This window comes from Heterodontus francisci, chromosome 15, assembly GCF_036365525.1.
Source record: "Heterodontus francisci isolate sHetFra1 chromosome 15, sHetFra1.hap1, whole genome shotgun sequence".
Taxonomy (NCBI): Eukaryota; Metazoa; Chordata; class Chondrichthyes; order Heterodontiformes; family Heterodontidae; genus Heterodontus; species Heterodontus francisci.
Window position 1 is genome coordinate 90833230 of NC_090385.1, and position 15488 is coordinate 90848717.

General features: G+C 45.5%; 1 protein-coding gene across 1 annotated transcript in view; it reads left to right on the top strand.

Moving 5' to 3' along the window:
- Positions 1-9927: 9927 nt before the first annotated feature.
- Positions 9928-15488, top strand: part of LOC137377789 (sodium- and chloride-dependent neutral and basic amino acid transporter B(0+)-like) — a 122552-nt gene continuing 116991 nt past the window's right edge. The window contains exons 1-2 of the mRNA XM_068047847.1: positions 9928-9997; positions 10245-10400. Coding sequence (XP_067903948.1) covers positions 9928-9997; positions 10245-10400 — 226 coding nt within the window. The remainder of the gene's footprint in view (positions 9998-10244; positions 10401-15488) is intronic.

Below are 15488 nucleotides of genomic sequence, written 5' to 3' on the forward strand. Positions count from 1 at the left end.
TCGCAAGAGGATTTGAGTACAGTTGAGACAAGTAAACCTGGTTCCAGTTGAAAATTATATTGCTGACAGCTGTGATCAGTTAGACTGGATTCTGGCTCAACTCGTTCCATTTGAGACCAGAGGGGTGGTGTTGTACTGATGGGGAGCTGGTTGGAAGAGACCTTGTTTTCTGTGTATTTAGTGAAAGACCCATTTTCCCTTATTCTTCAGAGAAGGAGTCGACAATGATCTGGAGCTCAGTTTCAGAGTGAGTGCACACGCAAGCACCATCTGCATACTAGTTCGAAAAATAATGTTGGAGAGAATTTGGTTTTGGATTGAAGGTAGTGTAGATTCCCATCTGTTCTGTAGATTATCTCCAGACCTGTGGGTAGTTTGCTGGAGGTGAGGTGTAGCATTTCAGTGAGGAAAATGGAGAAGAGGGTTGGTGCAATGACACAGCCTTACTTGTCGCTAGTCTTGACTGAGAAGGGGTCTGTGTTCGTTCTGTTGGTGATGATCACAGTTTTCATGTCATTGTGGAGCAGACGGAGGATGATGACAAACTTCCGAGAGCAGCCAAATTTGCCATAAGCCTTCGTGGTTGAGAGAGTCAAAGGCTTTTGTGAGGTCAAAAAAAGGCCATGTGCAGCAGTTGGTGTTGTTTCCTGCATTTTTCTTGGATTTGCCACACAGTGAAGATCATGTCTCTGGTGCCTCTTGATGGGTGAAAACTGCACTGTGACTCGGGAGGAGCTCTTCAGCCACTGGGAGGAGGTGATTGAGGAGGATCCTTGCAATGATCTTCCCTGTGGTAGACCACAGGGAGATTCCGCTGTAGTTGCTTCAATCGGACTTGTCTCCCTTCTTCAAGACAAATCCAGTGGCAAGAAAGACGGTCCATAGGCAGCATCCTCTCCCAAGCCAACCTGGCCAACATCAGGGTGCTAATCACCCAAAACCAACTCTGCTGGGTGGGACATGTCATTCACATGACTGACAGCAGACTACTGAAGCAGTTCTTCTATTCAGAGCTTGGGCGTGGCAGGAGACTCCCAGGGGGACAGTGGAAACACTTTAGATACTTACCTGAAGTCCGGGGCAGCGGCAGTCAGCGGCAGACCTGGGAGCAACCGAGGCTGGGGCAGAGCTGTTGAAATACAGAGCGGGGCTCAAGGCCCTTCACTTACCTGAAGTCCAGGGCAGTGGCAGTCAGCGGCGGACCTGGGAGGAACCGGGACTGGAGCGGAGTTGTTTAAATAGAGCGGGGCTTGATGCACCTTTACTTACCTGCTCTACGGCAGCGAGGCCTGGACAACGTATGCCAGCCAAGAGCGACGTCTCAATTCATTCCATCTTCGCTGCCTTCGGAGAATAATTGGCATCAGGTGGCAGGACTATATCTCCAACACAGAAGTCCTTGAAGCGGCCAACACCCCCAGCTTATACACACTACTGAGTCAGCGGCGCTTGAGATGGCTTGGCCATGTGAGCCGCATGGAAGATGGCAGGATCCCCAAAGACACATTGTACAGCGAGCTCGCCACTGGTATCAGACCCACCGGCCGTCCATGTCTCCGTTATAAAGACGTCTGCAAACGCGACATGAAATCGTGTGACATTGATCACAAGTCGTGGGAGTCAGTTGCCAGCATTCGCCAGAGCTGGCGGGCAGCCATAAAGACAGGGCTAAATTGTGGCGAGTCGAAGAGACTTAGTAGTTGGCAGGAAAAAAGACAGAGGCGCAAGGGGAGAGCCAACTGTGCAACAGCCCCAACAAACAAATTTCTCTGCAGCACCTGTGGAAGAGCCTGTCACTCCAGAATTGGCCTTTATAGCCACTCCAGGCGCTGCTTCACAAACCACTGACCACCTCCAGGCGCGTATCCATTGTCTCTCGAGATAAGGAGGCCCAAAAGAAAGAAAGAAAGAACTTACCTGAAGTCCGGGGCAGCAGCAGTCAGCAGCGGCTCTCTGGCTGTGTCAGCGTGCGCTCTGTTTGATAAGTGGATAAATAAAACCTACCAGTGACGTCACGGGAAATCTGTGGGCTGATTGGTCAATGGGTGGCGGCTGTTGTTGCCTGTAGATAGCTTAGATAGAGCAGAGTAAAAAAAAAAGTTCTTTAAAAAAAAGCCCTCGGATAGCTACCTGTAATTTATTAGTGATTACTAGTTGTAATAATGCTGTTTGCACAGAGTGAGGCTGTGAGTTGTGTGTGGTAGAGGTCTGCTACCCGACCCGATCCCGACGGGATTCGGCGACATGTATCGGGTTCGGGTCGGGTCGGGCCCATCTTCAGGGTCAGGCTTTCGGGCTCGTGTCGGGTCGGGCCAAGTCCAGGTCGAGTCGGGTCGGGTCGGACCGGACACATATGGTAAGTGCTCTGCTGGTAAGTATTAAAAATAAAACAAAACTTACCTGAGATGGGAGTCCGGGCGAAACTGAGTCTGTGGAGTGAGCGAGTGATGTCACTATGACATCATCGCACAGGCGCTGCAGCTTCTTGCAAGTTTGATGTCAGGAAGGTAAGTAAAAGGATGGTCGGGTCGGGCTCAGGTCGGGTTGAATAGTGGCGGGTTCGGGTCGGGACGGGCTCGGGGCCAAATCGGAGGGACTCGGGCTGGGTGGGTTTGGTCGGGTTCGAGTCGGTTTCTTTTGCCCGACTTAAAACAGGCCTCTAGTGTGTGGGGAATTTCGCAGGTTTGGGGAGGGGGAGGTGCTCTTTGGTCTCTTTCTTTTCTGCCTTTTCAGCCTCCACGGTACAGGGGATAAAGCTGATTGCAAATAGCTGGTAAGTTATTACACTAGTTAAATTTAAGTAATGGCAGGGCAGCTCGGCCAAGTGGAATGTGCCTCCTGTGGTATGTGGGAAGTCGCGGACGTACCATGTGACCTTGACGAACATATCTGCAGGAAGTGTCTCCGGCTGCAGAAGCTTGAGCCTCGGGTTTCGGAGCTCGAGCAGCGGCTGAAGTCATTGTGGCGCATCCGTGAGGCAGAGAACTTTGTGGATGGCACATTTCAGGATGTCGTCAACCCGGAGCTTAAGACAACACAGGCAGAGAGGGACCGGATAGCTGCCAGATAGACAAGAAGGTCAGGGAAGGTAATGCAGAAGCCCGCAGAGGGCATCCCATTTTCTAACCGGTATTCAATTCAGAGTACTGGTGGGAAGGAGGGTTTCTCTCTAGAGTGCAGTGAGAGCCATGACTGGAACAGGAGGGAGGGAAAAGGACAAGAGAGCAATGGTGGTGGGGGATTCTATGGTTAGAGGAACAGATAGGCGTTTTCTGGGTCGCAGACATGATTCCAGGATGGTATATTGCCTCCCTGGCGCAAGGGTCATGGATATCACTGAGTGGCTGCAGGGCATTCTGGAGGGCAAGGGTGCACAGCCAGAGGTCGTGGTCCGCATTGGTACAAACAATATAGAAAGAAAGAGGGATAGGGTCCTGCAGGCTGAGTTTAGGGAATTTGGAAAGAGATTAGCAAGCAGGACAACAACGGTAATAATCTCCGGATTACTCGCAAGGCCACGTGCTAGTGAGTTTAGTCATAGGAAAATACACCAGATGAATGTGTGGCTGGAGAGATGGTGCAGGAGGAAGGGCTTCAGATTTCTGGGGCATTGGGACCAGTTCTCAGGTAGGTGGAGCCTGTATAAGCCCGTCTACACCTGAACAGGACTGGGACAAATATCCTTGCAGGAACGTTAGCTAGTGCAGTTGGGAATGGTTTAAACTAGATTGGCAAGGGAATGGGAACCTGAGTGTAGTCTTAGGACAATTTCAAGGCAGGAAACTTGACTCAGAAAATTAGCAAAATTGGCGAGTGACACTACAAGACAGAAGAAGAAAAGGTTAAAAAGTGTGCAACTCGGGAATTTGGCAGTGTTAAAGGATATTTATTTAAATGCAAGGAGTATAGTAAATAAAGCAGATGAGTTGAGGGCACAGATAGACACATGGCAACACAATATCTTTGCTATAACAGAAACTTGGCTTAAGGAGTGGCAAGAATGGCAGTTCAATGTCCCTGGATTTAGGGTGTTCAGGTGTTATAGGGAGTGAGATAATAAAGGAGGGGGTGTCGCATTATTAGTTAAGGAATCAATAACAGATTTGAGGAGGGATGATATGCTAAATGAATCATCAAATGAGGCCATATGGGTGGAGCTCCGAAATAAAAAGGGGGCAGCCACATTACTGGGAGTGTACTATAGACCCCCAAATTGTGAGAGGGAAGTAGAAGGATAAATATGTAGGCACATTTCTGAGTGCAAAAACTTTATGGCGGTGATGGTTGGGGATTTCAACTACCCCAATATCAACTGGGATACAAACAGTATGAAGGGCACAGAAGGGACAAAATTTTTGAACTGCATTCAAGAGAACGTTTTTAGCCAGTACGTAACAAGCCCAACGAGAGGGGGCGCATTTAGTTTTCAGTAATGAAGCTGGGCAAGTGGATGAAGTAACAGTGGGTGATCATTTTGGAGATAGTGACCATAATACAGTATGTTTTAGAATCATGGAAAAGGACAAAGATAAAACAGGAGCAAAGTTTCTAAATTGGAGGAAGGCAAATTTTACGAATCTGAGAGGTGACCAGGCAAAGGTGGACTGGATACAGCTACTTGAAGGAAAATCAGTGGCAAACCAATGGAAGGCATTTAGGAGCAAGATATTACAGGCACAGTGTAGGCATGTCCCCAAAAAGATAAAGGGTGGTGCTGCCAAATGTCGAGCCCCCTGGTTATCTAGAAGCTTACAGGGTAAGTTAAAGCAGAAAAAGAAAGCTGATGACAATCACAAATATCTTAATACTTTAGAAAGCCTAGAAGAGTATAGAAAGTGCAGGGATGAAATAAAAAAGGAAATTAGAAAAACAAAGAGAGGACATGTAAAATTATTGGCAGGTAAATCAAGGAAAACCCAAAGATGTTTTATCAGTACATTAAGAGTAAAACTAAAGAAAGGGTCGGGCCTATTAGAGATTTACAGGAAAACTAATGCATGGATGCAGAAGATGTGGGCAGGATTCTGAATGAGTTTTTTGTCTCTGTCTTCACAAAGGAGAGGGTTGATGCACACATTGTAGTTAAAGAGGAGGAGTGTGAGATATAAGATATGAGCATAATGAGAGAGGAAGTGCTTGAGGATCTGACATCCCTGAAAGTGAATAAATCACCAGGACTGGATGTTTTGCATCCCAGTCTGTTAAAGGAAGCCAGGGAGGAAATAGTGGATGCGCTGAGGATCATCTTGAAATCCTCACTAGATATAGGCGAGCTACCAGATGATTGGAGCTCTGTGAACATTGTACCTTTGTTTAAAAAGGGTGCGAGGGATAAACCAGGTAATTATAGGCCAGTCAGTCTGACCTCAGTGGTGGGTAAATTGTTAGAATCTATTCTGAACGACAGGATAAAATGTCACTTAGAAAGGCACTGATTAATCAAGGATAGTCAGCATGGATTTGTTAAGGGAAGGTCATGTCTCACAAACTTGATTGAGTTTTTTGAGGAAGTAACAAAGAGCATTGATGAGGGTAATGCAGTGTATGTGGTTTACATAGATGCTAGTAAGGTATTTGACAAGGTCCCGCATGGCAGACTGGTCAATAAAATGAAAGCCCATGGAATACAGGGAAAGGTGGCAAGTTGGATCCCGAATTGGCTCAGTGACAGGAAACAAAGGGTAGTAGTCGACAGATGTTTTTGTGAATGGAAAGCGGTTTCCAGTGGAGTTCCACAGGGCTCAGTATTGGGTCCCTTGCTGTTTGTGGTATCGTCAATAATTTGGACTTAAATGTGGGAGGCATGATTAGGAAATTTGCTGATGACACAAAAATCGGCCATGTAGTTAATAGTGAGGAAAAGAGTCGTGGAGTCCAGAATGATATCAATGGTTTGGTTGAGTGGGCAGAAAAGTGGCAAATGGAATTCAATCCTGAGAAGTTGAGGTGATGCATTTGGCGAGGACAAATAAAGCGAGGGAATACACAATAAACGGGAGGATATTGAGAGGGGTAGAAGAAATGAAAGACCTTAGAGTGTATGTCCACAGGTCAATGATGGTGGCAGGACAGGTAGATAGAGTGGTGAAGAAGGCATATGGAATTCTTTCCTTTATTGGCCGAGGTAAAGAATACAAAAGCAGGGATGTAATGCTGGAACTGTATAAAACGCTGGTTAGGCCACAACTGGAGTATTGCGTACAGTTCTGGTCACTATTATACAGGAAGGACATAATTGCTCTGGAGAGAGTACAGAGGAGATTTACAAGAATGTTGCCAGGGCTCAAGGGTTGCAGCTGTGAGGAAAGATTGGATTGGTTGGGATTGTTTTCCCTGGAATTCAGGAGGCTGAGGGGTGATTTGATTAAGGTGTTCAAAGTTATGAGGAGCCTTGAGAGAGTAGACAGAAAGGACCTGTTCCCCCTGGCGGGGAGGTCAATTACCAGGGGACACAGATTTAAGGTGATTAGTAGAAGGATTAGAGGGGACATGAGGGGAAACTTTTTCACCCAGAGGGTGGTGGGTGTCTGAAATTCACTGCCAGGATCGGTGGTGGAGGCAGGACCCCTCAATTCTTTGAAAAGGTACCTGGACATAGGCCTAAGGTGCTGTAACCTGTGGGCTATGGACCAGGTGCCGGATTAGTTTGGGTGGATAGCTTATTTGGCCGGAGTGGATGTGATGGGCTGAATGGCCTCCTTCTGTGCTGTATTTTGTTCTATGTTTTATGTCTTCAAAGACTCACCGAAGAGATTAAACATCCCTGTCGACTTGTGGGAGTCCCTGGCTCATGAGCATCCGAGATGGAAAAAGTTCATTCGGGCAGGCATGGTGCACCTAGAGGGACTTGCCAGGAACATACAGAGGTGAAGTTGTGGCATTGGAGTTAGCACACAAACCTCCAAACTTCTCATCTACCTGACCCTTCAAGCACCACCTGTCCAGCATATGGCAAAATCTGCAGATCACGCATTGGAGTAACCAGCCATCTCAGAACCCATCGAACCGGAGTGGAATCAAGTCATCCTCAATCCTGAAGGACTGCATGTGAGGAACAAGAGTGTAGCTACACTGCACATCCTGTGCGTCTGTGACACAACATAACTGCAATGTACAGCTGAACTGACACCAGTCTGTTATTTTGCATTGAAAAGAAACCACATGGAAGAGAGAGCCTCAGTGTAACTGGAGCAGAGAGTGTCAGTGTAACTGGAGTGGAGAATCTCAATACAAATTCTGGAACAATGTGATTCCAAATGGATAGCAGTGAAATTGCGACATTTATATAGAAGTAAAAGTCCAGCAATTTTCAATATGTCACTGAGCTTGTGTCCAAAGTGAAAGTAATGCCGACCAGAGCATAGAAATTGAGACATTCCCTCAGTGACTTTCTCATTTTAAAATGAGTTTATATGACACAAACAATTAAATTTGTGTTTTAAAATAATCCAGCTGCTAGGTTATTTTAAAACACAAGGTTAAAGGCTTGCAGCCTCCTTTTCATCTGGGGGTGGTCACATTACAATTTTTGTCTTACATAGGGAGCAGGTGTGATAATTTTGGAAAAATAAATGCATTAAAATGTCTTACTATTCATCAAAACAACAACAAAAGTGAATTTTTGTGAAGAAGCTTGAAATAAAACTAATTTATTGATTACTTTCTCGTCACTATGTTGGACACTAATTTAGTGAGATACCTGGCATCATATTTGCTTGCACAAATAGTCAAATATCTGCACAAATATCTGCAAGCAAATTTATTGTCTATCTGCTAGGAGTGATCTTGATCGCTCTCTCTCTCCCTTTCATGCAAGCTCCCACCTGCCAAGAATGAGGCACATTAATTTCACTACATGGACATTAAATTTCAAATTGTTGCTGGGAAGAAGAGAAGGCCTATTACAAGGGCTGCCAGACAGGCTGGAAAGACATTTTTCATATTGATAGACAGTACTTGAAAGGACAAAGGGGATACTCCCTGCTCAAATTTAACCCGCAATGGATTTTTAATCACCAGTGTGTCGAGGAGACATTCCAAGGTCTTCTAGGACAAGACAATTCACAAGGGGCAGGGCTAATTAGGCCATCTGGTCACATGACTAACTGGCTGCTGCACTTTTTTTGAACTCGCCACAGAGAATTTTAACTTAGAAAGCTGTTTGCTCCTGGGCTGAGAAGACCTCTCTTCTGCCTGCTCCCATCTCATTCTCACAGAACTCCAAAACCAACTGAAGACACATGAATCCCAAGAGAGAAAAGTCTCCGACATTGAACAAGGTTAAAGAAGAAAACTGAACCCCAACGAAAAGTAGGACTACCTACAATCAAGGACTCTACAGCAAGCTCGAAGCACAGTAACAAACCCCCGTCAGAGGACGCCTCAAAACTTTTCACTTTATTTTTCTTCTGCTCTTTTCTGTCCCAATTTGCATGTGTGTATCACATGTGCATGTTCGCGTGGGCGAGTTGTGTATCCATAGGCGTTAACCGAATTCGAGTTTAAATTTAATAAAATTTCACTTTCTTCTTTAAACCTGAGAAAACCTGGTGTGCTGGTTTCTTTGCCTTATAATTGGAAAGCGGTGAACAAGGATTCACCAATGGGGAGCTAAAAACAGTGTGTTTAAAATTAAACCCTGTTAAATTAAGACCAGGTGAAGGCTGAAAGGGAACCCCTGGACCTCTTTCTCACCTGGTCGTAACACCCTCCACTCACTCTCCCTCTCTCTCTCTCTTTCTGTCTCTCTCTCTTTACCTCTCTTTCTGTGTTTCCACCCCTTCTGTGTTGCTCCCTGCCCTCTCTGTGCTGGCCCCCTCTTTTGTGTTGTCACGCCCTTTTTATGTTTCCCATCCTCTCTGTGTTGTTCCCTCCCCCTAACCATGTCATCCACCTCTATTGCTTCCCCCCTCATCAATCACCACTCCGTGCCATCTCCCCACATTGTTACCCCCGTTCTGTGTTGTCCCCCTCTCTGTTTTGTCCCCAGTGCTGTTCCCGCTCTCTATGACCTTCCCTCGCTTTCTGTCCCCCATCGCTCTCTCTATCCCCCCTTTGTGTTTCTCCCTCTCTTTGGTTGTCCCTCCCTTTCTCTGACGGTTGCTGATAGTGGGAACTTTAAACTTAAAAAAAAAATCACAACTGTCAGTTTTAGAGTTGATAGGTGCTGAGAGCAGGAACAGCAACTTCCAAACTTCAGACAGCTGAAGGGGTTTTCCGGTGGGCTTTCAAATAAAAACATTGGACCGCAGGAAAGACAGGAAGCTGTCTGAAGTTTGGAAGCCACTACTCCTGTCAGCTGTGAAACTTTTTTTCAAGCTGGTCTAGTTGCAACGAAGAAGCCAATGGCTGATTTCCAAAATCCCAATGTCGGAAATCTTCCATTTGGTGGAAATTTCTCGTCCCTGAAATTGCCAGTCACGGACGTCAATATTTTTTTTACCACGGACATTGGTGTCCATGTACGGACATGTTGCTGACACCTGATTAGAGCACACTGTCCCATATTTGTACAAACACACTCAGAGGACTGATTTGCCTGAGCTCTTGATTGGTGCAGTTTCACTCGGTGCTATCCCCTTTAAATATTGCCGCTGTTGTCAAACCTGTTGATGCAGAAGAACGGCACTTTGCTACTGAATACAGTGAAACTGATGTAAGTAACATGCAATGGGAATACTTATTATGGAAATGGATTTATTAACAGAAGAAATACTCTGGGAACTTGATATCACCAGACCCTTTTAAACAGCGTAAGGGACCAGATTCGAACTGTGGAAGAGTCATTGCCTGGTGAGAAGCTGAATCGTCATCGACCAAAGTCCCGGGGCAGTACACAGTTTGAACACTTTTGGACAAAACTGTTGTCCTCAATGTTTACATTCAGCGCCTGAACAAGTGGAAGAATCATTCATCATTGTACCAAAAATGGACAATAGAGAATTGGCTTTTTCTAGGTTCTCACAGAATGGCCACCAAACGCACCCTCCAGCTGACATGATGAGTATTTGATCAAACCATGACACTAAACTCATGTAACACTCAGATGTGCTGATGATTTGTGGATTTTGGTTGTTGTGAATTAAAGTTCTCTGTGGGGTTCTGGGTGTTTTTAAACTACCAAGCAATTGCAGCTAAATGGAGAACAACACAGTGCATGTGTAGTGGGTGAAAACTGTACTTTTTGCTTGAGGTCTATTCTGACAAAGTCTAATTTCTGAGTCAGTTGTTTCCTCTTTTCCCCCAGGCTGTAAACAAAGAACATGTGGGTGAAAGTGACGAGAATGTGGAGCGAGGGAACTGGTCCTCGAAGACTGACTACTTGCTCTCAGTGATCGGCAATGCTGTGGGTCTGGGCAATGTCTGGAGATTCCCTTACCTGGCTTACAGAAATGGAGGAGGTACTGTAGTGAAATCCAAAATACAGGGCAGAGAAAGGCTGAAATAAATTCATTGATTGATAAAGAATATTTCATTCAATGTACTGTACTAAATAAATGATACAAAGCTGAACATTGTTGAAATAAGGAACAATGAATTGAATCTCACAGCTTTACATTTTTGTCTATTTATAAAAAAAAAATTTTGAGGGATGTGGGTGATGTGACAAGGTTGTATTTACTACCCATTCCTCGTCGAACTATCTCCCCTTGACATTCAACGGCATTGAATCCCTCACTATCAACATCCTAGGGGGTTACCATTGACTAGAATCTGAACTGGAGTCGCCATATAAATACTGTGGCTACAAGAGCAGGTCAGAGGCTAGGAATCCTGCAGTGAGTAACTCACCTGCTGACTCCCCAAAGCCTGTCCACCATCTACAAGGCACAAGTCAGGAGTGTGTCCTGGATGGATGCAGCTCCAACAGCACTCAAGAAACTCGACACCATCCAGGACAAAGCAGCCCGCTTGATTGGCAGCCATTCACAAACATTTACTCCCTCCACCACCGACGCACAGTGGCAGCAGTGTGCACCATCCACAAGTGCACCACAGCAATACACCAAGGCCCCTCAGGCAGCAGCTTCCAAACATTCGACCTCTACCACCTAGAAGGAGAAGGGCAACTGATGCATGGGAACACCATAACCTGCAAGTTCCCCTCCAAACTACACACCATCCTGACTTGGAACTATGTCACCGTTCCTTCAGTGTCACTGGGTCAAAATCCTGGAACTCCCTTCCTAATAGTACTTAGACTACAGCAGTTTAAGAAGGCAGCTCACCAGCACCTTCTCATGGGCAATTAGGGATGGACAATTAAGGCTAGCCTGGCCAGCAACGCCCACATCCCATGCAACGAATCATAAAAAAATGCTGCTCTGAGGGCAGTAAGAGATAGTCACATGGTGTGGAAATGGAGCCATGTGTAGGTCAGTCCAGGTAGGGGTGGCAGTGATCTTTTCAGCTGAGGACATTAGTAAATCAGTTGGGTTTGCACAACACTCCATTACCTGTTATTGTCATTTTTTAGTTGCAGTCCACAGATTCCCAGATTTATTGAATTCAATTTCACAGTTTGTCTTGTGGAGATTTGAACCTGTGGACTGTAGGGTCCTAGTCCAGTAACGGCACCACTGCACTTACAGTGCTTCTCCATGATTCCCTTACCTGACTTGCAAAACTGCAGGAGGTATTGTTCACCAGGACGTTACCAGGGATGAGGGACCTCCATGATGAGGAGAGGTTGGAAATGTTAGAATTGTTCTCCTTTGAGCAGAAAAGATTAAGCAGTGACGTAAAAGTTTTTCAAGATGATGAACTGTTTTAAGAGAGTAGATAGAGAAAACCTATTCCCTATGGCAAGTGGGGCAATAGAGATTTAAAATCATTGACAAACAATCTAGAGTGGAAATGAGGAGAAATGCTTTCACTCAGAAAGTTGTCGGGATCTGGAACACATGACCCGAAAAGGTGGGGGAAGCAGATTCCATAACTAATTTTAAAAGGGAGTTGGGCAGGGATTTGAGGATGAGGAACATACAGGATTTTGGACAAAAAGCAGGGATTTGGGACAAAACATGACTGCTCTGTCAAAGAGACAACACAGGCACGATGGACAGAATAGGCTCCTTTTGCGCTGAAGGTTTCTGCTGTTCTTTGATTCTATGATTAGCTGGAGAACAGGGAATGACTAAAGTGATTATTCTCCCATTCCCTTCCACAGATAAAGCTGGAAACTTCATGTATGGGCAACTGCGACCTGTTGTCTGCAATTCCTGTGCCATGTGGGAACTCCAGGACTCTTCATGTCTCTTGGGGCACCACATGTGCAGGAATTGTCCCCAGCTGCTTCAGCTCGAGCTCAGGATTCCCGAGTTTGAGGGACAGCTGGAGTCACTGCGGAGAATCAGGGAGCCAGAGAGTTTCTTGGATCATATTTTCCAGGAGATTGTCACCACACAGACATTAAGAGTAGTTGTGTGGCCATGCAGAAGTCTGTGAAAAGGCAGGAGGTGCAAGAGTCTTTGGGTGTGTGCAACCTTCTAGCAGATACTTTCAGGGGAGACGGTGACATAGTGGTAATGTCACTGAACTAGTAATCCAGAGGCCCAGGCCAATGAACTGGGGGTACAGGTTCAAAGCCCACCATGGCAGCTGGTAGTATTTAAATTCCATTAATTAATACAAATCTGGAATTGAAACATCGATTGTCATAAAAATCCATTTGGTTCACCAACGTCCTTTCAGGAAGGACATCTGCCATCCTTACCTGGTCTGGCCTACATGTGATTCCAGACCCAGGCATTGTGGTTGCCCTTTAACTGTCCTCTGAAATGGCCTAGCAAGGCACTTAGTTGTCAAGGGCAATGAGGGAGGGCAACAAATGCTGGCCTTGCCACTGATGCCCACATCCCATGAAAAAAAAAACATTGGAGACTTCTGGAAGTGATGATACCCCGAACGAATGCAATCCAGAGCATGGCACCAATGGGCAAGGGACTGCACAGGAGGGAGCAGCAAAGAGTAGACATGAGTCATTATAGAAGATTTCATAGTCAGGGGGACAGACGGGCATTTCTGTAACAGTCATTGTGAGTCCTGCATGATGTGTTGCCTCCCTGGTGCCAGGGTAAAGGACATCATGGAGAGGGTGCAGGATATTCTGCAGGGGCAAGTGAGGCAGAAGCTGTGGTACACATTGATACTAACACCATAGCAAGGGAAGGCATTGATGTCCTACGGTCAGATTTTCAGGAGGTAGGGAGGAAGTTAAAGAGTAGGAACTCAAAGGTAGCAATCTCTGAATTACCCACAGTGCCTTTTTCTACTCTTACTAAGGTGTGGAAAATAGGGAAGATGCATGTGTGGCTAGAAGCATGGTGCAGGAGGGAGAGCTCAGGTTCTTGGGGCATTGGGATCAGTTCTGTGCAGAAGATACCTATTCAAAAGGGACAGGTTGTGCCACAAACGGACTGGGACCAATGGCCTAACCTTTGCCAGCTCTGATGAAAGGTCACTGACCTGAAATGTTAACTCTGCTTCTCGCTCCAGAGATGCTGTCTGAATTGCTGAGTATTTCAGCACTTTCTGTTTTTATTCCTTCCGGCGAGGTTCACTAGTGCAGTTGGGAAGGGTTTACCTAAATTGGCAAGGGAATGGGCACCAGCATATAGAAGTAGAAAAGAGGAATAAGGTGCATGATGTGAGGGCATTGGACAGTACGACAGAAGGGAGTAGTTCCATATTAGATGAGAGCAGACTGAGAAGGACTAGGTGGAATGCAAAGGCAGGATTACAATGCTGTATGTAAACATACAAAGTGCAGTGAATAAGGTTGGTGAGCTACAAGCACAGATAGCAGGATGTGGCAATAACGGAAATGTGGCTTAAAAATGGTGAGGACTACTACTTAATATACAAGGACATAACATGTTCAGAAAAGCTAGAGAAGGTAAAAAGGGAGGTGGGGTGTTAGTACTGATTGTAGTGTTGGAAAGAGAGGATTTCCTTGAGGGGGCAAGAACAGAATCCATTTGATTAAAGTTGAGAAGCAAAAACAGTATGATCATGCTACTTTGGGTACAGGCTTCCAAATAGTAAGAGAAAGATAGAGGAACAATTCTGCAGGGACACCACAGAGATGTGCAAGAACTATAGAGTGGTGATATTGAGGGACTTTAGTTACCCAAATATCGAATGGGATAATGTTAGAGTAAAGGGAAAGGAGGGGGAGGAATTTCTGAAATGTGTTCAGGAGAACTTGCTTGATCAGTATGTTCTTGGCCCAACTAGAAAGAGGCATTGCTGGATCTGGTGCTGGGAAATGAGGTGGGCCAAGTGGACCAAGTGTCTGTCAGGAGCACTTGGGTAAGAGTGATCATTGCATCATACGTTTTATACTAGTAATGCAGAAAAGCAAGCAACAATACAAGGTACAATGTCTAAATTGAAAAGGCTTAATCTCAATGCAATGAGAAGGGATCTAGCAAGGGTAAAATAGAAGCAAAGACTGACAATTAAAACTGTAATGGACAATGGGTTATCTTTAAGGAAGAGATGCTTCAGGTACAGGTGAGGTACATTATAATGAAGGCGAAAGATATTCTTGGCCAGTCTCCCACATTCTGCCCTCCATAAACTGTGTCCGAGGTTGCACCAATTCCTGTTCACCCATCAGCCTGTGTTCACTGACCCACATTGGCTCCTGGATAAACAATAGCTCGATTTTAAATTCCCATTCTGTTTTCAAATCTATCCAAAGCCTTGTCCATTCCTATCTCAATAATCTTCTCTAGCCTCACAACCCTTTGTGATGAGTTTATTGATGAGGTTACAGAGACGGTTGATGAGGGTCATGTGGTTGATGTGGTGTGTATGGATGTGAAGGCATTTGAGAGGGTGCAGGAAGGATTTACAAGAATGGTTTTGGGGATGAAGGACTTCAGATAGGTGGATAGATTGGAGAAGCTGTGTTGTTCTCCTTAGAGAAGAGAAGGTTGAGAGGAGATTGAGTAGAGATGTTCAAAATCATGAGTAGATAGAGAGAAACTGTTCCCATTGGCAGAAGGGTCGAGAACCATTTTTCAATTCTGTTCTTCTCTGGACTCCTCCACTGTTGCTAAATTATCAGACTGCTTATCTGACATCCAGTACTTGATGTGCAGAACTTTCCTCCAATTAAATATTGGAAAGACTGAAGCCATTGTTCTTGGGCCCCGGCCCAAATTCCATTCTTTAGCTACTGATTCCATTCCCTTCCTTGGCAACAGTCTGCGATTAAGCCAGTCTGTTTGCAAACTTGGTGTCACATTTGACCCTAAGATGCACTTCCAACCTCTTTTTGTGTCGACACTAAGTCCTCCTATTTCCACCCTCATGACATGGCCAAACCTCACCCGTCTCAGCTCATTTGATGCTGAAATCCTCATTCTTGCCTTTGCTACCTCTAGACTTGACTAATCCAATGAACTTCTGGCTGATCACCCACATTTTACTCTCCATAAACTCGAGGTCATCCAAAACTCTGCTGCCTGTGTCTTCGC